Source organism: Artemia franciscana, chromosome 9 (assembly GCF_032884065.1).
Source record: "Artemia franciscana chromosome 9, ASM3288406v1, whole genome shotgun sequence".
Classification (NCBI taxonomy): domain Eukaryota; kingdom Metazoa; phylum Arthropoda; class Branchiopoda; order Anostraca; family Artemiidae; genus Artemia; species Artemia franciscana.
In genome coordinates, this window is record NC_088871.1 from 1446816 (window position 1) to 1470219 (window position 23404).

General features: G+C 36.2%; 1 protein-coding gene across 1 annotated transcript in view; it reads right to left on the reverse strand.

The window, feature by feature from the left end:
- Positions 1–9978: 9978 nt before the first annotated feature.
- Positions 9979–23404, reverse strand: part of LOC136030864 (activin receptor type-2A-like) — a 68873-nt gene continuing 55447 nt past the window's right edge. The window contains exons 10-12 of the mRNA XM_065709924.1: positions 21486–21623; positions 18280–18411; positions 9979–11206 (exon numbers count right to left, since the gene is read on the reverse strand). Of these exons, the coding sequence (XP_065565996.1) occupies positions 10997–11206; positions 18280–18411; positions 21486–21623 (480 nt within the window). The 3' untranslated portion in view covers positions 9979–10996. The remainder of the gene's footprint in view (positions 11207–18279; positions 18412–21485; positions 21624–23404) is intronic.

Sequence of the window (23404 nt, forward strand, 5' to 3'; positions counted from 1 at the left end):
ATAGCTTTTTATCTCTTAACATGCATGATTTAGCAAGTAATTTTTATTGATAAGGAGTAATTAAAGGTCACGAAAAAAGTCGTCGAATTCGAGGGATTGCTCTCTCCGCCACATGGTGTATATCTCGGGCTGTTTCTGGTTCCACTATGATACCATAAGAAGCACAGACACAAGAAAACATAGCTTGCTAGATTTGATATCCTTCACGCAACATAAACCATAGGAAGGGCAATAGCGCTGCATAAGTAAAGAGCGATGTGAGCAAAATGTATTTTTTTTTTGCATAGACCAGGGTACTCCGAATAGAAGTTGTCCTAGAAACTTTCAAAGGGGCTCAATCGCTTGGAAATCGAAAGGGCTAGTTCCCTTTTTAATAGTCGAAAGTGATTGGAAGGCAAACAACCCCCCATACCCATCATTTTCCCAAAAACATCCTAATTTCGAGATAGCCATTTTGTTCAGAATAGTTGAAAGGTCTGGAAATCATGTCTTTGAGAATGACAACCCTCACAGCCCTTAGGGTGACGGTTGTAAGTTATGCCCTTGGTGCATATAAGATTTTGTAGAAAGGATAGTCGTGTATACTTTGGAGGAGGCTCATTGGACTAGTAATCAGAAGTTGTGGTTCCCCTTTTAAGAGTTAAAGAGATCGGAAGGCACCTATCCCCCTTTTTTGGTTTTGGACAAGGGTACTTCCGTTTAAAATTGCAATTAGAAAATTACAACGTCTAGTGTCTTTTTTAATATTAGAGAGTGATCGGAGGGTAGCTACCCCCCTGCACCCTTCATTTCCCCACATACATCCGATCAAAATATTGGGATAGCTATTTTGTTCTACTTAGTTGAAAGGTCCAGTAATTACGTCTTTGAAGATGACAGCCCCCCTCCCCCGCAGCCTTCAGGGCAAGTGTTGCAAGTTATACCCCAGGGGACATATAAGATTTTTATGGGGGTTGTATAAACTTCGGAGGGGCTCATTGGATTGAAAATCATAAGTTCTAGTGCCTTTTTTAAGAACCGCAGTGATCATAGGCCACTAGCCACCTCCCCCATCCCCAATGGTCTATTTTCCTCAAATACATCCAATCGAAATTTTGAGATAGCCATTTGTTCAAAAACAGTTCAAAGATCACATAAAAAGGCCTTTGGGGTTGAACCCCCTCCCCCCTAGAAAGTGTTGTGAGAAGGGTGATAAGTTATACCCCAGGGACATATAAGCTTTTTATGGAAGGGGTGGCTGTGTGAACTTTAAAAAAGATTCATTTGATTGGAAATTTAAAGTTTTGAGAGTCATTTTGTTCACAGTTGCCCAAGGGACTTACAACTTTACTTTGAGGGTGGACACGACCCTCCAGAGCATTTTGGGGAAGGGTTGAAAGTTATGTCCCGGGCACAGAATGTTTTTAAGGAACGGATAGTCGTATAAACTTCGAATCGCATGGGGCTCATTTGATTGGAATTCGGAAGATCTGGTCCCCTTTTTAAGAGCCAAAAATGAATGGATGGCAACCAACCCCTCCCGGTCAAGGCTATGACTTGAAGCCAGAAGACTAGGCGCATTTTTCACAAACTTGGGCAATATATTCCAAACATGGGGACCACAATGCCGAATCACAAAAGATTCTCAAATGGTGCTCCTAGACTCATGAGTTAAGTTATCAGCTTTTCTTTTATTATGATCATGACGGTCTCTATTAAAAGCCAAATAATTTTCAAAAGCATGGGTTATCAGCTGATTCAAATATTTGTACGAAAAAAATCGCAACTTCATAATCTCGAATTTGGGATATAACCATTAACTTAATCTTTTAAAATGCTCGTGAGCAGGAACCTCATAAGAATCATAAAATTCAGATAATAATTTTACTGCTCCGTTCTGAAGTTTGTATACTCTTTTGGAAGATGTTACAAAATTACTTACCATATAGATTAACTTGCTATATCCGTAGCTAATATATGGAGAAAATATAGAAAAATGAATATTTTTTATAATCTTTTTTGGGACTAAATTTTTATTTGTTCACGTCACCCCAAGACCTCTGCTTAATTTTTCAGTTATTGCACTTGAATGGTTTTCCACGACAAGTTTTCACCAATTAAAACCCCAGATACTTCGTTTTTGCTACTCTTTTCATTAAATTACCTCGAACCGTGATTTGATCATTTCCAGCACTTGACGAAAGTCTGGAAAATATCATGAAAAAGGCCTTAAAAAAGTTTAGGGTTAACTGATTTAGATGAAAAAAAGTTAGAAATTCAGAAACTACATTATGAATTTTCTTATACAACACATCAAGTGAAGGGACAACCAGAAAGAGCAAAGTGTCATCCGCAAACAGGATGACACCAGCCTTTGACAGGTAACGCTTCACTCGATCAAGAAAATTACACACTGACCTTACGAAAAATAACTTACAAACCCTAACGCATCTTCTAACGTGATACGGGAGCTTACAGATAAAATCTAATTGCATGTTTCGTTCCACAGCCGTGACCCGTGGGTTAAAGTTGCAACACTCCACGGGGCCTTGGCACCAATGGTCCAGTTTCATTTGATGGTGAAATTCCTTACTCTAAATTACCATGTGATGTAATGTACTGACTGCGTAGTACTTATCTACAAAAGAGGGAGGGGGAGTTACTGATATCCTGCACCTAAAATTATAGTCCAAGATCGAATAAATTTTAAATTTATTAAAACGAGGCATAATAAGTAAAGTAGTTGTTTACGCAAATATAGAATCAATACTAAACACCACTTATCTACCATAAACCAAAAGCAAAAGATAATTTACACTGCAACGTTATGAGGTATATATTACTTGTAACATAGCGTAAGCTAAAATGTTAGAAATAATAATAGCCGCTAGGTTTTCATCAGCTCCATTTCAGATCATTTACCTTCAGGGATTCTTGACTATACCCAACTGATGATAAATATGTGTGCTAGCACATAGCAGTAAGTCAGGGGCATTAATGCACAAAGATGTTAGAGAGGGGATCAATGATTTTTTTTTTTTTTTTATGAAGACACAAAAATATTTTTCTAAATCAGGGGGGGGGGTATTTTTCAACATTTTAGTAAATGCACGGGAATGTTAGAGGGAGTCGGGCCATGATTATTTTAATTTTTATGAAAGTACGAAAAACACATCCAAATTTTTAAACTGAGATTCCAAACAAAGATGCTTTCCAAAATCTAGGAAAGAGGACCCCCCCCCCGTTATTGGAACCCCTGCAGTCAGTGCTGAAGAATCCCTAAATATCTTAGGCGTATTTGAACCACAATCCAATCAAATCATGCATTATTTCTTAAATTGTATTTGAATGTTGTATTATGGATTTTGCGCAATGTATTATGAATGTTAAAAAGTGCAATTGGAAGCGAAAAGAGGCCGTTTGGAATTCCAGGTGCTTTCCTTAAGAAGAAAGAGTATTTAAAGAGTCAAATCGGTCAAGATTCTCGGGATTCACTTTCGTTCTTCCCGACATTAAGGAATTTCAGAATAATATTTAGAATTTAGAAAAAGGCAGGTTTGAATCTGAGTCTCCAAAAAGGCTAAGGGTAATAAGGTAAAACTGTAAAAAAAATTGGGATGGGGGGAAAGGGGGTTTAAAAAAATCAAAACACATGAAGGAAGGCTGTCAAAAGGCAATAAAAGTAATATCTAACGAATCACCAAAAGTTATAGTTGGAACTTTAAAATCGTGTTTAAAAGGAAATTAAAATAGGAAAAAAGGAAAAAGGAAAAAAACAGGAAATTAAAAAGGGATCATAGAGCAGTCAGACACCTCACCGGACGCTTTTCGATGGTCTCATTTATACTCGAAGAATTCTTAAAAGCCAATTTTATTCAAAAATAGTCACAAGATCTAATAGTTTTGCCTCTAGAGATAGCAAGCCCCTAGGGCAATTTAAAATTTTCTAATTATAGAATTTAGTTGTATTCATCACGGAAAATCCTTGAGTTTCAGAAAAGACACAATCGAATTCCTAAGCAAACTAAAATTAAGAGCAAGTAAATGCTCTCTATGCTTTAATACTTATTATTTATAAAGGAAAAAAATCATTCAAATCATACTTAATTCTCAATCATGGAACAGTTAGGGCAGCAATTGCTAGGTAGTTTAAGAATACGTAATAAAGAGTTTATATTATATCGTAATAAAGAGTTTATGATTTCAAAGTCAATGACCAACCGAAGAGTCATTCAACTACATAAAATTGATAGGCCAGTAGTTTTCAGAACGGGGTCAAATATATAGAGTAGTTTATTTGCAAGTAGTAACTAAATAAAAGTACTTTAATATTTCAAAGTCTAGAAATAATGAATAATATTTCGAAGTCACCAACCAATCAGATAATCATTTAACTTGTATTTAATTATCTATCCAAAATAGTTAGTAGAGTGATAGTTAGGGTAAGGCAAAGCCTTTAGGATAGCTTAGCAGTAGGTTGTTAATAAAATAGATTAGAATTTTAGAGTGAGAGACATTCTGAAAAATTGTTTAACTCGCGTTTAATTGCCCTTTACAAAATAAGCAGGGATGTAGTGCACAGGATAAGCCAGAAGAGTTGGAGCAATTTCTTAGTAAGCAAGTAAGAAAGTAAGCAGTAGTAAGTAAGTAGTAGTAAGTAAGTGGTAAGTAAGGGGTAAATCATTCACTTTAAAATCATGAGAGTTAATTTTTAAGCAAAACATCAATTTTATTCACAAAACCACAAAACTAAATACTTTAAAAATCCGTCAATCTTCATTTTGCACTCTCTCAAAATTTGCTAACACTTATTTTTTGTACCTGACCGATCTCTACTGTTCGTTTCTAGACAGGTTATGGAAAAATCAAGGTCTTTTTTACTTTTCTTTTTTAAATCTGCTCCAATAGGATAACAGTTCTGCGACTAAACCTTAGTTCACGCTTATGTATTTTTATTTTTTTTAACGCAAAATGATTCAAAGATATTGGATGTATGAAAATCGCAAGTTTTCACACATCATTGGTTCATTGCAATCGCTTCTGTGCGAAAATTAGTATGACATATATAAATGGCATAGCCATTAAATCATGCCCTAGAAGCCGATAAAAATATTCAAATTGGCTAACTTCTATTAGCCTAAGCCAGTTCTTCCTAAATTAATAAAACAATTCTTATCTTCTATGTTCATTTCCTTGAAAATGTCCCCCAAAGCCTTACATGTTTCTTTGAATGGGCCTCGTGTCTTTATTACATATTAATGGACGACTTCTGATTAATATAATTAGTTTCTCAGCTATTTCGATTGTATGGTTAATAAAAGATTTTAATTCATAATAATGAACGAGTTTTTCAACTATTCAAAAGAAACATTTGACATAGCAATTCAACAGCTACACACGCGAAATCAGCTTTAACAATTGGCAAACAGAGATCGGGATTGGCAGAATTTGCAAACAAGATATTGGCTTTTAAATCTCATTTTCTGAGCTATATTTGAGTTATATCATAACGTGTTTTCATCGTGTATAGCCTCACATGCACAGAGCTTAGAATAGGTATCACGCACGATTTTGGAAGCTATTGGCGGTTTCAAATTCGTGTCACCAACTTCGGTAAAAAACACAACCAAGCAATTTTTTTATGAAGTAAATTTTCTAAATATATACTAAATTTATTCTTCCCTCCGGAGTTATAAATTTATCTCTCCGATAGTGAGTGCAAAATTTATTCTTCCCTCCGGAGTTATAAATTTATCTCTCCGATAGTGACGGGTTTAAAACTAAAAGTTTAGCTAATCAATTTGTAAAGTCAAAAAAAAATATTACTAACCGTCACAAAAAAAAGACATGGAGTGAACGCAATGATAGGCGTTGCTCTATATCGAAATCAACCGAAATAATTTATTCTCAGCTCCTCCAGTAAGAACAAGCAGTTCTAAAACTACTTTTTTTTGTAAAATAATACCAAAGAATATTGACAAATAATTCCAAAAATGACATTATAGAAAAAGCGTAGAAGTAAATGTTATTCAATAGAACTAATGCGCTAAATTTATTCTTAGCTCCGCCAGTAAGCACAACCAGTTCTAAACTACTTTTTTTGTAAAATAACAATAAAGAATATAAACAAATAATTCCGAAAAATGTCGTTATAGAAAAAGCGTAATATTAAATGTTACTCGAATAAATTTAACGCGCTGAATTTATTCTTAGCTCCTAGTGAGCACAAGTAGTTTTGAAAATCATTCTTTTGTCTAAAATTGGTACAGCATTATGAATATTCGTAAATAATTCCTTAAAAAATAACGTTATACAGTGAACACAATAGCAGCCATTGCTCTAAGCAGAAATGACAAAAAATTATTCCTAGTTTCTGTGTTGGGTTTAAAGTATTGTGTACAGGGGTAGTTCCGGTATTAGGTTAAGTATGTAATTCTGATCTTATGTTCAAGAATAGTTTAAAAGTATCAGCGTCAATACATGGTTATTTAACACGCAGGTCCAAGAATCAGAACTGGTAAAAGGGGTCATTTTGGAGCTGGTGTTAGAAACTAACGGCTATAATAAAAATTGCAATCATTTATGAATTAACAATGCAGGTCACACTTAAAATTACAACAAAATAACAGATTACAAAGTTTACAAGTCTAACATATAATACAACTAAAATTAATAATAATAAACAGAACTGATGATTCGATTAACAAATTGGAGCTTTAGAATTAAAAATTCATTAATTCGATTTATAGATTTCAATATTCAAGGGTAGAAGAGGATCTTTTATTATCCCTTTCTGAAGTTTCTATGACACCAGTAACTACAACAAAACCATCAAAAATTTGAAAAGTAAACAAAGACTTTAAAGCCGCTAAAGAATGATCAACACTGTAATAATAATAATTATAATAAAAAAAAAAAATAAAAAAAAGACAATGGAGCATAGCTAAGCAGGATTGCCACCCTATTATTATATCACTGATTTTAGCTAATTACTATTTTGCAAAGGATTTTGTTTTGTCGTGCAATCTCTAGTGATTTTTCAAGACAAAAATCTCCACCTCCTCGCACATCTTTCAAAAAAGTTTAGTGCTTATACACAGTTTTTAGGTTCAAAAATACAAGCATTAAAAAGAATTCAAATCAAAACTTTATTTCTCAGAAAAAGTTAGAAAATCAGAGAAGGTGTTTTAGTGACAAAACTTCATTAAGACAGAACTTTAGTATGTTGCTCTGCTTTAGGCAGAATAATTTTTCTTAGGCCCATGGCAACCCTGGAGCTAAGAGACATATTCAAAAATGGTGACATTTACACCGATTGAGTTGTACTAAACAGCAGAAGATAAACACACTGGATTCTAAATAAACAATTTTTAGGATGATACAATTTATATTCACGACTGAAACCCATATCTTTTAGTATTTCCTTTACAAGTAATTTTTAGGATCATCAAAATAATTAAATAATGTTCAAGGGTTGAAATATTATCATACAAAACTCATTATCAAATATTTTTGTTTACTCATTATCATAGTGACACAACACATAAGTGTTATTTTATATTACCGGATTGTTTTCAAAAGAATCCTACACATAAAAAAGAAAAGACAACAGCCTCGTTCGATACAACTTTTTCCTGACAGCTAGTATCTTATTTGGCTACATTTAAACACAAATCAACTTCCTAATTTCGACAAACATTTCAAAGCTTTAATCACAAGGTGCCAATAATTTCAGTGTGATGGCACTTCGCAGCATAGTACCCCCACTTTTTTCTATCTCTGTCTTAAAAACTCTATCTATAAAATAAATGATAGTAGTTATTAGTTTGTTTTTTGTTCGTTTTTTTTTTTATTGTGCAAATTTCCATTTCTGGAGCCAGTGATACTGGAAAAATTGGAAGGACATAACATTGTTTGTGTGAGTTCCAAGTTTAAGCGTGGTAATCAATTCCAACGACAATTAAAAAGGCAATTGTTTCCATTTTAGTTTAGAACTGTTTGCTAAAATATAAGTTCCTTTTATATTTTGAACACCGAGAACACAAAATAATTTTGCACCGTCAATAGTCATTTCAAACTCTAGTTCGAACCAAATCAAATAGCCTATTTCAAATACTGGTACTGTCAAAATAGATTGAAGTCAAAAGCATAAGCTATATGTGTTATCAACAAGACGTATGAACCGAACAAGGCCAAAAAGAAAGAAGCTAACACAACGGATACATTCAACCCATTTCAACCCTGAATAACTCTTACCAACTCATAGGCGACTAACGATAAACACTAACTCTTTCTTGTATTGGTTAAAACGTTAGAGTTGAACCTATTAGTGGCAGTGGCAAAGAAGAAACTGTTGTACTAAACACCAAAACCTGGTACCAAGACCCTGGTATATGCGCTTTCGACCCCTCCCCACTTACCTGTACATTTGAAACGGAGCCAACCCATATGAGTAATGCAGTTAATATAAAGTGGTTTTGGAAATTTCATAGAGACAAAATCGACATCGCTGTTCATATGTGCACGCTCGATGATTTTCTATCTAAAATAAAGTGTCGTTTCAGCTACTTCAAAATAGCTTAGATATTTTTCAAAATGGAAAACGAATCCTAATGAATATTTATTGCTCAAAGATTATGTATGCCATGCATAGCGTAGAAGCCGTGGTCGTACCTTTCCAGAGGGTTCATATCTCTTCAGAAGGACCTGGGTGGTCCAGGAAACCTGATCTTGTGGCTGCGTGTCCAAGTTCTGGTTCGGCTTATGAAGTGAATATGAAAGGCCACGTTCCGGTCCTGAATACGATACTATGGTGTTTACAAAGCGAAGGTTCTCTTGAGTGTAGACGAGGTGCAAGGTCACGATAATTGATGTTTTCTCTGAGAAACCAAAGGGTATTCCCCTAATGAAACTAGAAAGTTTTTAAATAAAAAAAGCGGGTAGTGAACCCTCGATAGCTACGTAAGTTTTAACCCGGCTCTTTTGGATAAGATTTAATCTGCAATTTATTTGGATAAGAGCTCAAATTTGTCTGAGAGTGATAATCGATCAGCATTTATATTGTCAAGGATCGAAGTCCAGTTACATAAAGTAAGCCTAGATTAGCTTGGGGGAAATCCTTTGATCCAACTAAATCAGTTTACTTAACTTTAAGATAGTAGGCCTACTAGGAATATTTCTATTTCTTGACCCTCCCCTGTACTTTACAGCGTCTGAAAAGACGAGTATGCAGCAGTTTTAGGCAAAACATATTCACCAATGATAGATGCCATTACTGATTTTTCTTTTCCACACTAGCGCCAGTCAGCACTCCTACAACTTTCCCATACTCTTTGAAATAAAATCGATCGGGCTAATCAAATTGTTCCCAAGTTATAATTCAAGCTCCTGAGTTAAGTTTTCTGGTTTCTGGAACAGTCAAAAGTTGCCAAGAATTAAAATGGGTAAACACTCAATACATTTGGGCCAATTTCAAGCCAAAAAAAACAACACTAAATAAAAGCCTAGCCTAAGTTGTCACCAGGTACATCGATGTAATTCTTCCACCGGGGACTTTGATATTCTATATTCACAGATAAAATAATAAGATGAAAAGCTTGATTTTGATTAATTTTTCAATCTTGTAAGTACTATAATCAAGGGCGTATCCGGGATTTTGGTTCGGGGGTGGGGGGGGGTTGTCGGTTACAAGAAAAATTAAAAAACACATCAAAACTTGTTTACAAGCTTTAGTTACGTTTTTACGAGCCAAAAAAATATGGAGGGGAGGGGGAGGAAGGGAGGATGGATAGTCTTATCCATCCAAAATTACGAGCCTGAAAAAATTTGCCTTATTTTAGAAAATAGGGGGAAAAACTCCCTAAAAGTCATACAATCTTAACGAAAATCACGCCATCAGATTCAGCGTATCAGAAAACAATAATGTAGAAGTTTCAAGCTCCTATCTACAAAAATGTGGAATTTTACATTTTTTGCCAGAAGACAGATCATGGATGCGTGTTTATTTGTTTGTTGTTTTTTTTTTCCAGGGGTGATTGTATTGGCTCAGTGGTCCTAGAATGCCGCGAGAGGGCTCATTCTAACGGAAACCTAACGGAAAGAATAATTTCTGTTCGGTTTAGGTTTTAATGTCGCTCCTTACTTCCAGTTAAAAAAAAATTTGTTTTTTTTATTTAATCTTTCAAAATAGACCTATGTAGGAAAAAAAGGATTTTGTTTTTGAATTTATAGTCCCTAGTTCTTTAGGTTTTCATTTTAGTATTTTACCTTAAAAAAAGAAAGAGAAAAAGGGATAAAAAGAAAACATTCCTAAGTGAAAAAACATTTTAATCTTTACTTCCTTTAAATTCGAAAAATTCTGAACGTTGGTTAGGATATCAAGTTCAGCTACGATTATGTTCATATCTGAACAACAGATATGAACAAAAGATTAGGATAGCATTCGTTGGTTATAACGAGGGGAATCTTTAAATATACAAAAAACGGCGATTTTTTTTAAATTTATAGTTCCTAATTCTTTCGCTTTTTATCGCATTTTTTCTCTTCCTTTTCATTATTTTGTGCTTTTGTTGACCCGTGTTTCTTGTCTGGGGGATCACCGAGAAAATTATAGCTTGCTTATTTTCTGTTTTTCTTTATCATTCAATCAGAATGGGGGCTTCAAAACAAAAACTGTTATGGATTTAATAGATCTTTAACAGAAAATAACAATAAATACACTTTTAATCTTATTATTTCATGGATGAAAATGAACTAAAAATACAAGTTAATAAAGCATTTGTCGGATACAAGCGAAATAAAACTTAAAAAATTAACAGTAAATATCATATCTTTTCACAATTCAGGCAAAAAGCAAGGGCGCAAAACACCAGGTAACCTCATAAATACGAAAAATACGCTACTGACATCTTCAATCTGGCACTATCGTGCTTAAGATATAAAGAGGGCATGAAAGTTGCACCGAGTACACACCGCCGAGTAGGAACCATTTCTTTACCACTTTTGAACAAAATTGTAGTCATTTTTCGTTGTCTAATAGAACAGAAGTAAACTGAGTGACTTGGCATGGTGTCAACTGAGTACTGATGGCAGACTGATAGCTGGTAGGTGATACCTGATAGAGCTTATTCAATACAGAAAGTCTCTCTAAAACGCATGAGGCGGACAGGCGAGCCTCTGAGTCTCCATCCCAACATTCTTCAACTGTAATGCATAATGTTGCCATACCCTGTAAAACAAATAACTATAGTATAATAACTTATTCATACAGAAGCCAGCAAGGGCCATGATAAAACTAACAAAACACCAACCATCAACTGACGTCACCGAACATTCAGAACATAAATACGTAAATGCAATCCGAAAAGAACCTAAAATAGAACTCTATAGTTCAGCCCTAGTCTCAATAATTTTTCCAGCTTCGGAACTGCCCCAAAATTATTTTTTATTATTTCTTTTTTTTTCAATTATTAGCATAAATAAAGCATTCCACAAAAAAACTATTTCCTTGCATCTACCAATTCTTTGCACTCCCCTACAGAATGTAAAAAAAAAATTCCAATACCTTCACACATTTTGCAAAAAGACGGTCTTTCTGCCTGATCCAACCTATGTACTCTCATCTTTCTCCAAATGGTAACCTGTCTCTCTTGTTCTTACCAAATAGCCCTACTCATAACCCACACTCCTACCCAAAAGTAAATGTCTTTCCCTCACATCTCTTTAAACCTGTCAAAACAGATCTAGCGACCGAGTCTTTGCCACCTCCCCGTGCCAAACCGACATCTACTTCCATACCCGCTACAGAGCTCAATCAGACGACAATCATCCACTGTTTACTTTACCCAGCTGACCCTACACCACTCTTATCCTCATGCAGATGATCAAACCACGCTACTTTTGCAAAAGAGAACATAGGCATATTAAGAAGCTTTCACCTATATCATATAATAGGTACCAGTATTTTACGTCGCAACGGCATCAGCCCTAGGCTACCCCAAACTATCAAATTATTCAACTTAATAATTTAGTTGAATCTATTTACCCCGGAAACCCTTTCAAAATCCTGAACCGGAACACATTCCAATTTAGTAGCAATTTCGTATTCCCCAATTTCACACACGTAATGCATAGCCTAAACTGCCTAAGTAAGAAATATTGGTTTATGTATCTATATATCATAATGTTACAAAAAATATTGTTTAAATAATGTAGCCTTTCGTTGCCGTCACAACTAAAAGACATATGTGACCTTTAACTGCTTAAATAATACGACCTTCCGTTACCTTCACGGCTAAAGTTAAGTCTGTATATAAATGCCAGATATAGTTTACATCCTTTCTTACTTAACTGTTTTTTACTATACAATTTAAAACAAAAAGCTGATCATTAGTACTATGTCCAAGACCATATCAATGATTATGGTACCATGTTTGACCCCCCCCCCACCCCCTTGAAATTTAAACGTTTGTTCGACTCGTAAAAAAGCTTACAAAAATGGGCATAAAAAAAATTCGATGTCTTTGGTAAAGTGTTTTTGTAAACACCCTTCCCCCCAACCAAAATACCTCCCTCTTCCAAACATAAATCCTGTATACGGACTTTTTTATTCTTATTCAACCACTTTATTAGTCTGGTTTCGATTTTCCCAGAAAACAACTTGCTTATAGCATTCCCAAGTGGATGCAAGTGTAACTGTCATGTTCATTTTGGTCCTCTTTCTTAAATATAGGTGCTCCTACCAGTGTTCTGAAGTTTGGTCGCCAATCCATCTTGTTCGCAACTGAAGTGAAAACAAGTGAGTTGAGGTACAGCAACAGAGTACTACTTGACCTCCAGACCCTCACCAGTATGCAATTCAATCCTGAAGCAGACTGTTGTTTTATTTTCTTCAATAAACGCACATAAAAACCGGCTTCCATCGCTTGTCTAGACTTTTCCCCAATTGGAATGGAATCAGACTATCAGGTTTGAGCCATGTCGACCGTGATATATGCGCTTCCGACCCCTCCCCACTTAACTCTATATTTGAAACGGAGCCAACCCGCATTAATAATGCAGTCAAAATAAAGTGATTTTGTAAATCTGATTCCGGGAGAAAATCGATGCCGCTGTTCATATGTGCACACTGAACGATTTTCTATCTAAAATAAAGTGTCGTTTCAGCTACTTCAAAATAGCTTGGACATTCTTCAAAATGGAAAACGAATCCTACTGAATATTTACTGCTTAAAGATTATCCATGCCCTGCGTAGCGTGGAAGCCGTACCTCTCCGGAGGATTCATATCTTTTCGGAAGGACCTAGGTGGTCCATGAAACCTGATCTTGTGGCTGCGCGTCTACGTTATGGTTCGGCTTATGGATTGAATGTGAGAGGCCACGCTCCGGTCTTGAATACGATACTATGGTGTTTACAGGGTGATAATGGTGATAAAGGGCAGGTTCTCTTAAGTGTGGACTAAGTACAAGGTCACAGTAATTGATATTTCCTCTGAGAGACTAAAGGATATTCCCAATGAAACTTGTAAGGTTTTAAATAATAAACACGAGCTAAGAGCTCATATGGCACTTGTGACGAGGCGAGAAAAGCTAACAGCCAAGAGATCATACGGTATGAGCTCTAACAAAATTCTATGAATCAATAGATTGGTTTAAAAAGGAAGGCTTAATGCCAGTCAGGATTTGAAATAAGAGCTCTGAGTCACGATGTCCTTCTAAATATCAAAATTCATTAAGATCCGATCACCCACTCGTAAGTTATAAATACCTAATTTTTTCGAATTTTTCCTCTCCCTTTAGCACCCCAGATGGTCGAATCTGGGAAAACGATTTTATCAAGTCAAATTGTGCAGCTCCCTGACACGCATATCAATTTTCATCGTCCTAGCACGTCCAGAAGCACCAAACTCGCCAAATCACTGAACCCCTCCCCCGACTCCCCCAAAGAGAGCGAATCCAGTACGATTCTGTCAATCACGTATCAAGAATATTTGTTTATTCTATCCATCCCGATTCCTCCCGATTCATCCCGAATATTCTATTCATCCCGATTCCTACACTCCAAGTGCTTTTCCAAGATTTCCCCCTCCAACTCCCCTCAATGTCAAACGATCTGGTCGGGATTTGAAATAAGAGCTCTGAGACATGAATTCTTTCTAAAAATCAAATTCCATTAAGATCCGATCAACTATTCGTAAGATAAAAATACCCCAATTTTCACGTTTTCCAAGAATTCCGGTTTTCCCCTCCAACTCCCCCCCAACGTCACAGGATCTGGTCGGAATTTAAAATAAGAACTTTAAAGCACAAGATCCTTCTAAATATCAAATTTCATTAAGATCTGGTCACCCTTTCGTAAGTTACAAATACCTCAATTTTCAAAATTACCCCCCCCCCCCTCAAATTCCATCAAAGAGAGCAGATCCGGTCCGGTTATGTCAGTCACGTATCTTAGACAGGTTTTTATTCTTCCCATCCAGTTTCATCCTGATCTCATCGCTTTAAGTATTTTCTAAGATTTCCGGTCCCCCCCCCCCAATTACGCTTGATCCGGTTGAGATTTAAAATAAGAGATCTGAGTTACGAGGTCCTTCTAAATATGAAATTTCATGAAGATCTGATCACTCCTTCGTAAGTTAAAAATACGTCATTTTTCCTTTTTTTCAGAATTCACCCCCCCCCCCCAATAGATCGGATCCGTTCCAATTATGTAAATCACGTATGTAAGACTTCTGCTTATTTTTCCCACCATGTTTCATCCCGATCCCTCCAATCTAAGCGTTTTCCATGATTTTAGGTTCCCCCACCCCAAACTTCCCCCAACGTCACCAGATCCAGTAGGATTTAAAATAAGAACTTTGAGACACAATATCCTTCTAAATATCAAATTTCATTGAGATCCGATAACCCGTTCGTAAGTTAAAAATACCTCATTTTTTCTAATTTTTTAGAATTAACCCCTCCCCCAACTACCCTAAGGAGAGCGGATCCGTTCCAGTTATGTCAATCATGTATCTAGGACTCGTGATTATTTTTTCCACCAAGTTTCATCTCGATCCCTCCACTCTAAGTGTTTTTCAAGTTTTAGGTTTCCCCCTCCCAACTCCCCCCCAATGTCACCAAATCTGGTCAGGTTTAAAATAAGAGCTCTGAGCCACGATATCCTTCTAAATATCAAATTTCATTGAGATCCGATCACCTGTTCGAAAGTTAAAAATACCTCATTTTTTCTCATTTTCAGAAATAACCCCCCCCCCCCCAACTATCCCAAAGAGAGCGGATCCGTTCCGTTTATGTCAATCGTGCATCTAGCACTTGTGTTTATTTTTCCCACCAAGTTTCATCCCGATCCCTCCACTCTAAGTGTTTTCCAAGTTTTAGGTTTCCCCCTCCCACCCACCCCCCAATGTCACCAGATCTGGTCAGGTTTAAAATAAGAGCTCTGAGCCACGATATCCTTCTAAATATCAAATTTCATTGAGATCCGATCACCTGTTCGAAAGTTAAAAATGCCTCATTTTTTCTCATTTTTCAGAAATACCCCCCCCCCCCCCCCCAACTATCCCAAAGAGAGCGGATCCGTTCCGTTTATGCCAATCGTGGATCTAGCACTTGTGTTTATTTTTCCCACCAAGTTTCATCCCGATCCCTCCACTTTAAGTGTTTTCCAAGTTTTAGGTTTCCCCCTCCCTACTCCCCCCCATGTCACCAGATCCGGTCGGGATTTAAAATAAGAGCTCTAAGACACGATATCCTTCTAAACATCAAATTTCATTGAGATCTGATAACTCGTTCATAAGTTAAAAATACCTCATTTTTTCTAATTTTTCAGAATTACCCTCCCCCCCCCAACAACCCCAAAGAGAGCGGATCCGTTCCGATTATGTCAATCATGTATCTGGGACTTGTGCTTATTTTTCCCATCAAGTTTCATCCCGATCCCTCCACTCTAAGTGTTTCCCAAGATTTTAGGTTTCCCCCCTCCAACTCCCCCCAATGTCGTCAGATCCCGTCGGGATTTAAAATAAGAGCTCTGAGACACAATACCATTCCAAACATCAAATTTCATTAAGATCCCATTACCCATTCATAAGTTAAAAATACTTCATTTTTTCTATTTATTCCGAATTAACCGGGCCCCCACTCCCCCCCCCAGATGGTCAAATTGGGAAAACGACTATTTCTAATTTAAGCTGGTCCCGTCCCCGATATGCCTGCCAAATTTCATCGTCCTAGCTTACCTGGAAGTGCCTAAAGTAGCAAAACCGGGACCGACAGACAGACAGACAGACCGATACAGACCGACAGACAGACCGACAGAATTGGCGATTGCTATATGTCACTTGGTTAATACCAAGTGCCATAAAAAGCGGTAGCGATCCCTTGATGTCTACACTCCCAAGTGAAAAGCGGTGGACGGAATATTTTTCTACTGAACTTTCACCATCCGTTCCTCTGTCAGAGGGAACTTCTCCGGTTCAATTAAATGAAGCTCTTTGTGAGAATTCTCGTGTTCTAGGTTTTACTAGAACTACAGCAAATATCCATTATTACACAAAGAAAATGAAAGATATCATGGAATTGATAAGCTAAGCGGCTTGCACCTAGTGTACGGTACTGAATTTAGTTCGCCATCGAGAAATGCTGAATCAAATTATGTTTCAATCGTGGAGCAGCTCCCAATATATTCTGTGCCGGTGTTCTTACCTCAGTTCCAAAAAAAAGAGAAAAATAGATGTAGTTGTAATTCCTACCGGTCGATGACTGTGTCGCCTACCTTGTTCAATTTGCTGGAACTGTTGGGGATTGATGATACAAACCAAACTTGTTCAACACAAGACCATCAGTTTGATTTCAAAAAGGGCAAAAAGCATGCCCATACAATTATTACAAATCTTTTGGCAGAAATAGGAAAAATAAAAGTGCGGAAAGGGATTCGACAGAGTGGTGTCTCTTCCCCTCCTCTTTATAAGAATAAAGTAGCCGAGGCTTAAGAAACGTTATAATTAGTTTATTTTTAAAGGCCTTGATCTGTCATTGGCTAATTATGCAGTTGATATGGTGAAACTTATGCTGCTATGAAGGAGAGCTTTGATATTCTAAGTTATGAGTACAGAAAAATTGGTCATGAGTTTTAACCCGCAAAAGAGTGAATTTGGTGCAGAAAGTCAACTGGTCATTCACCTGCTGAAAATATTCACTTTGGATCACATTTTGCAAAGCGTTCCTCTAGTATTACTAGCTTAAAGCATACCAGATTCCTCCTACTTGAGATACTAAGTGAAGGACTGCAAAGGACGATATCTTATTCCGTGTAAATCTAGGTATAGGCGGGCAGTCCTAGGAATGATATATAATACGTCTGCTATGCCCCATTTATCAGCATTAGCACCCTTCTCGGAGCTGTTAAGTCAAACTAAAAAAATAGCTATCCGCCGACTGTATTCCCCTTATGCGAACTTTCTATTCTCTTCCTTGTTACTGACGAACGTCGGTCTCGTTTTACGAATTAAATTAAGAAAAATAAGATTTATTTTAAATATTATTTTTTGTTAATTACATAAAGCACTGGATGTAGCAATTCCCTGGTGAGAATAAGAAAGAATATAAATGAATAATGTAATAGATAAGAGAAAAAGATCAAGCATGTTTTTTCTTTTTCTGGTGCAATCTTATTATGGAAAGAATTGGGAGGTATAATTAAAATGCTGGTGTTGGCATAAAAATCTAATCTCAACACTCTACTATACACTTCCGTTTGTGGTTGCGAAGAGATAAAGTACTGAGGATTATGAATACGATTTCTGAAATAGGAGAAGTAATCAGTGATTTTAGGAAAACTTTAATTAACCTTGTTACTGACGAACGTCGGTCTCGGTTTACGAAATAAATTAAGAAAAATAAGATTTATTTTTAATATTGTTTTTTGTTAATTACATAAAGCACTGAGTGTAGCAACTTCCTTTAAAATGAGCCCTTAAGCAGCTTTCTATGATGGCAAGTGCCCCACTAGCTGTGGAAAAAAGATGCTTCCCATGCAGATTTTAGAAGGTTGCAGCATTCCTTGTTTTTCAAACCAACGGACTTTCCTCGTTGTTCAGGCCAAGGAACTTTAAGTCTCCTGAATAGTACTTGTGACCAAGGCAAAATAATGGTGCACTTTTTGTTTCGATCTGACACCATTTTTAGGGGGGTTTCAGGGTATTTTTTGGGTTACTACAAGTCGTGTCCCTATTTTAATAGGGACAATTCTCTTAAATCCTGGATAAAAATATACGCAACGCGAAAAAATATTCATTTACCGGATGTCGTTTCCATACATCCTTTATTACGGGCCGCTTCTTTTGATGGACAACACATTCTTGAATATCCTCCAAAGTTGGGTGTTGGCCGACTTCCGCCTCAAAAGGTAACATGTAGTCCGTGGCTTCGCACTGAAAAAATTAAAAAATCAATTAAACACTGTCTTTTTTATATAAATCAAATCATTTTTCCAAACGAAAATTTTACATGTGTGCAACATATTTTAACATAATAGCTTAGTAAATGTAACAAAAAGAGCACAAAGTTACATAGATTAGTATATCTCACGGTCCTCTAACTAATATAAAACTATATACACATAAAATATAAAACTATCTTTTAGAAGACATTATAAATATAAAGACTATTATAAAATATTAACAGAAAGACTTTACAAAAATATAAAGACTTTATAAACTATAAAACTATCTTTTATAAGACTTTATAAATATAAATATTTATAAATATATACTATATTTTAGAAAATAAAAAAATCTATAAAAAATAAAACTAAAAATATAAAACCATCACAGTTGGCAGCCACTTCTCGATTCCAATACGTATTACGTGGGAATTTATTTAACGGTAGGCTTCCCAAACTCACACTTCTCCTTTGCCTTACTCTATCCCCCCTCCGTTCTGAAAAGAATCGATTACTGTTGGGTCTGTAAGAACCGTTTCTAAACGGTATCAAGTCTTCTCCCCCTCCCCAATTCATGTAATACAAGGTATAGCCCTGGCAATACGATGTATAGCCCTGGCAATACGAGGTATAGCCTTGAGAAGCCTGTATAAGGCACTTGCACAGGAATTTATTTTAGGGGAACTATGCGACTGATATTAAAAATAATAAAAAACAAACAAAATAATCTATTGATTTTAAGAGAGTACGAGCTAGAAGACCCCTTACTACCAGTGTAGGTGCCTTGTATCGATTACGAAATCCACAGGTATGCAATTTTAGTCTAAGGATACATTCACACAACGCAACAACTTTCCGCATACCATTTCAGTTTCCCTGATAATGCCTTACTTCAAAAAACAACCTGAAGCCGTTTTAGTCCCTTGCTTCACCATTATTTAGTGATGGGAAGATGAATGGGAATCAAGACTTTTCAATAGACAAGAATAGTGAACTTGCCTGATTCTTGGAATAACTTCTCTATGTAATTTAGCTTTTCACAAGAATTAAAGTGTTGCTTTTTTTATGCTTTAAGAGCTAGTACTTGAACTCTTATAGACCGGATTATCAAATTTGCATGCTGTCGTATAACCTAATTAGCCGCCACACTATAAAACGGTGAAGGTACTGGTGAAAGCCTTTACGTGGTGGCCCTGAGAGAAGTAGGCTTTGCTAATATCTATCCATAAATAAAGACCTATTACTGCTAATTACAGTCACGGTCCAGACAGTGGCCATTTTGTCCAGTGTCTAGTCACGATGGGGGTATTTTGTGGAGTACGCTGCCAAGATTGGATAAACTGAAGCTAGGTTCATGACCCCAGACGGACGTCGAGGGATAAGATACAAGGGATATAATTTGTTTGCACCCGTGCCTAAGGGCATCAAACAAGCACGGTGACCCGAACATGTTCTCCAGCCAAACAAGAGCCAGGTCTTAACTTTTAGCACTGAAAAACCAGAGGGTAGGCTGAGTTGGGGAACAGGAGGCTAGATTGAATATCACGTTTATTATACGCGAAAAACTGGGAATATGTTCCAGGAGGCTTCGGGTCTGATTGTCCCTTCCTCTTTCCTGTATTCCGATTAATAATCAAAAACATATTTTGTCTTCTGATGAACCAGCTATAGAAGAGAATAGGTAATTATTACGGAAATTCTACCTTTTCTACCTTAAACAAACAGTTATGCGCCTACTATAATAGACGTTGGGAATTTTTATTTTTGTCATTTTACCAATGAAGAACTCTTCATTTTGGGTTTGATTTTACGGAAAGACTAAATCCCAAAATTACAGACCTTAGGAGGGGTTAGAGTTATGTTTCTTAGTCCTTATAGTTATACGCTGACAAAAATATGCTTTCCTAAATATACGTTCTTGACAGGCAATTAATTTTCGAGCATGTTTTCATTATTAGTTTTTCAGCCTCACAGCTTAAAAGATCACAGATACCACTTAAAAGTAATCTTATTAGAAGCTTAGTATGACCTTGTTAGTAACTTAACTTAAAACAAGTAAACTCGCCACTTTCGCGACTCAGGGGGACGCACACCAATCAGAAGATCATTTTAACATCATGCTCTGGCATCGTGAACTTATTAATATAAAGCTGAGGTATTTTTAGATTAAAACCTTTATCTGATATAAAATTTCTGATTTTATCTCACATTTATCTGATAAACAATTGGGATTAGGACTCAACGCCATCTCTTGAAGAAAAATATGTTTATGGAATCCTTAAATAGAGCAAAAGTTTAATAAAAATATTAACTTTGGAAGTTTAAGATGTTAATAACTCTTTTGAAGACCGAGAGATTTCTTTTTAATCGAGATAATAAAGTAAGCGCACACGAGACGCGTAAATTAGGCCACTTTTGTCTAGTAATGAGTCTCAAAATAAGGAAATCAAATAAAGGGCCTCGTTTATCTATTGGATCTTCCGGCACCTGTTTTCCTACTAAAACAACTTTTCTTTCGAGTCTGAATGTCTCAAGGAACACGATTAAAATACAAAATGATTCAAATTATTTTAGCCCTACAGAAGTTAAACCGATCAATTCCTAAAGACAAGAGAAAACCAATAACAAAGACGATAAAGCACCAGAATACACTGGTTTTGATAATAATGTAATGGCCCTTGGGAAAATTAAACTTAAAGATCACTTAAGTATCCCAGTATTTGTTTCCCTGAAGTATTTGTCGAAACTAAAAATCCTTTTTTTTTTTTGCTTTTACGTAAATGGAAAAGCAGTGGGGTCTAAGAAATTATTTAAGTATCCCAGATTTGTCAAAACAATGAATGTCAATTAATTAATGTTGTTATTTCTAGTAATGCGTAAAAAAATAAGAAATCAAAAAGGGGCTCGATTTTTCTTTTCTTTTTTTTCAGACTCGTGCGTTTTCCTACTTAAAGTACGAGTTTCATTTGGAGCTACATTCATTATTAAGTAATGCGAACTTCAAGACATTTTGCTCCTTCCTCTGAGTGGGATCAAAAAAAAAGAAAAGATGTTAATACTTACCTCGGTGGTGGAGCATCGAGTCAATATTTCCCAAAGAACAAGAGAAACAGCATACATATCAATTCTCAAAAAAGAATCTCGGTTAAAGTTAATTGCACCTTCTAAAACTTCGGGTGCCATATAACGCCTGGTGCCAACCTAAAAAAAAGGAATTTTAATGTGACACTCATGGCGGAAATGTGCTAGCTTCGTAGAATTAGAAAAAAAACCAGTTAAAATGAATAAAAAAAAATGATTGCATAAGCAAATGAGAAAATGAGCGACAGCGAAGAACAACAAGATAGATAATAGCCAGTGACAAAAAAGAAGAATACAAATATTTCGGCCAACGCCTGGCTGTGTGTAATATGAGAAAACAGTTTCCGGCCGCGGTTCACCTCCTTTTTCTTCGCTCTACTAAAGTTTTCAGCATTCTCACGCTTGGCATTCTACAAACATCTGTGAACATATAAACAACAGTTTCCAACGAACGCATAAACAACGTACAAACAAAACTGCTTTTGATTTAGAAATGCAAATCATGTGCTGAAAAAATGTATAAAAGTTTTTGTATACACAAGTACGTTTATTTATTAATTTCTTCAGGGACCAATATAACAATGCAAAGGCACTTCCCCATTATCTGTATTTAAGTCCCTTTTGGAGGATATTCCAAAAGGAAGATAAGAAAGAATTGCGGTCTACATATTATAAATATGCGAAGTACCTCTTACGGCTTCCACAATGGACAAGTAACCGTATATGCTTTTTTATCTTATACTCCATCTGTTTCTTTTGATGGCAAATAAATTTATACATACATAAATAAGGCAGGCCTAGCCATTGATTTGTCTTTTTGGCAATCCAGCACAGGCCATGCAAAAAAGGACGTGCTCGGATGAGTAGGAACAAGTTGTAAAGAAAAGATTTGAAGGAAGTTGGAACTTCAGATGAGGGACAATTAAAAGTGAAGCTTTAAATGCAGTACGATTGGGAAAATACACACGCAGGTGTGTTGGTCTTAGATGATCAAGCGCTCCGTTGAATTGTTAGAAGCTATAGGATTTATAGCCCATGAATTAATAAAGGAGCCCACGAAAAAAAATCTCTATACATAAAAGAAATATAAAGGCTAGAGAGACAGATATTGACATCAACAAAAATAAAGCATAAAAAAACTTAAACAATGGTTGCAAGAAATAAAAAAATAATACTTAAATAAATATATATAAGGATACGTATAAAGTGAGAATTTGAGTGTATCAGGTTTATTTTCACAATTTTTCAATTATTAAGCTGTCGGAATTTTTCTGAGGGAGGAAAAGGGGGTATTAACTCTTATGGTAGGTTCATGCGCTGAAAAAAACGGACTCGCAGCTTTTAAGAACTGCCACTTAGACTAGAAAAACATTACTGTTGATCTTTCTTTTTCTTCTTCTTTCTTTAAGTATAAAAAAGTCAAACGAGCAGTTTTTTCATCCTACTTTCATTTGAACAAAAGCCATTCTAGTATAGAATAGCTTTTACCATTCTATACGCCAGCCATTGGATGGCGCGCTGGTTTGACAATTCTTTGTCCATGGGGCGTGGGTTCAATCCTAGGCATGGCCGACGATTTGGTTCGGGATGGGGGTCGGTAGCATGACTCTGTTAGCTCAGCCAGAGTCAACCCAGCTCTAAATAGATGCCTGGAGAAATCTCTGGAGGGTAAACAGGAAGAGTGTGCGAAAGCACAGGATGGTTGGCCCCTAGCCCCCCATTGCACTTTCTGGCTGAAGGGCCAAGAAACGTAGATCAGCACCGCCGGTTTGGATCTTAAGGGTCTAGCGCCGTATTGCTTACTTACTTACTTACATTCTTGTATAGATTGTTATTACAGATGTCGTTCAGCATCAAATATCCAATCATATTTCAATGACTGTTTTTACAGGCTAGAATGA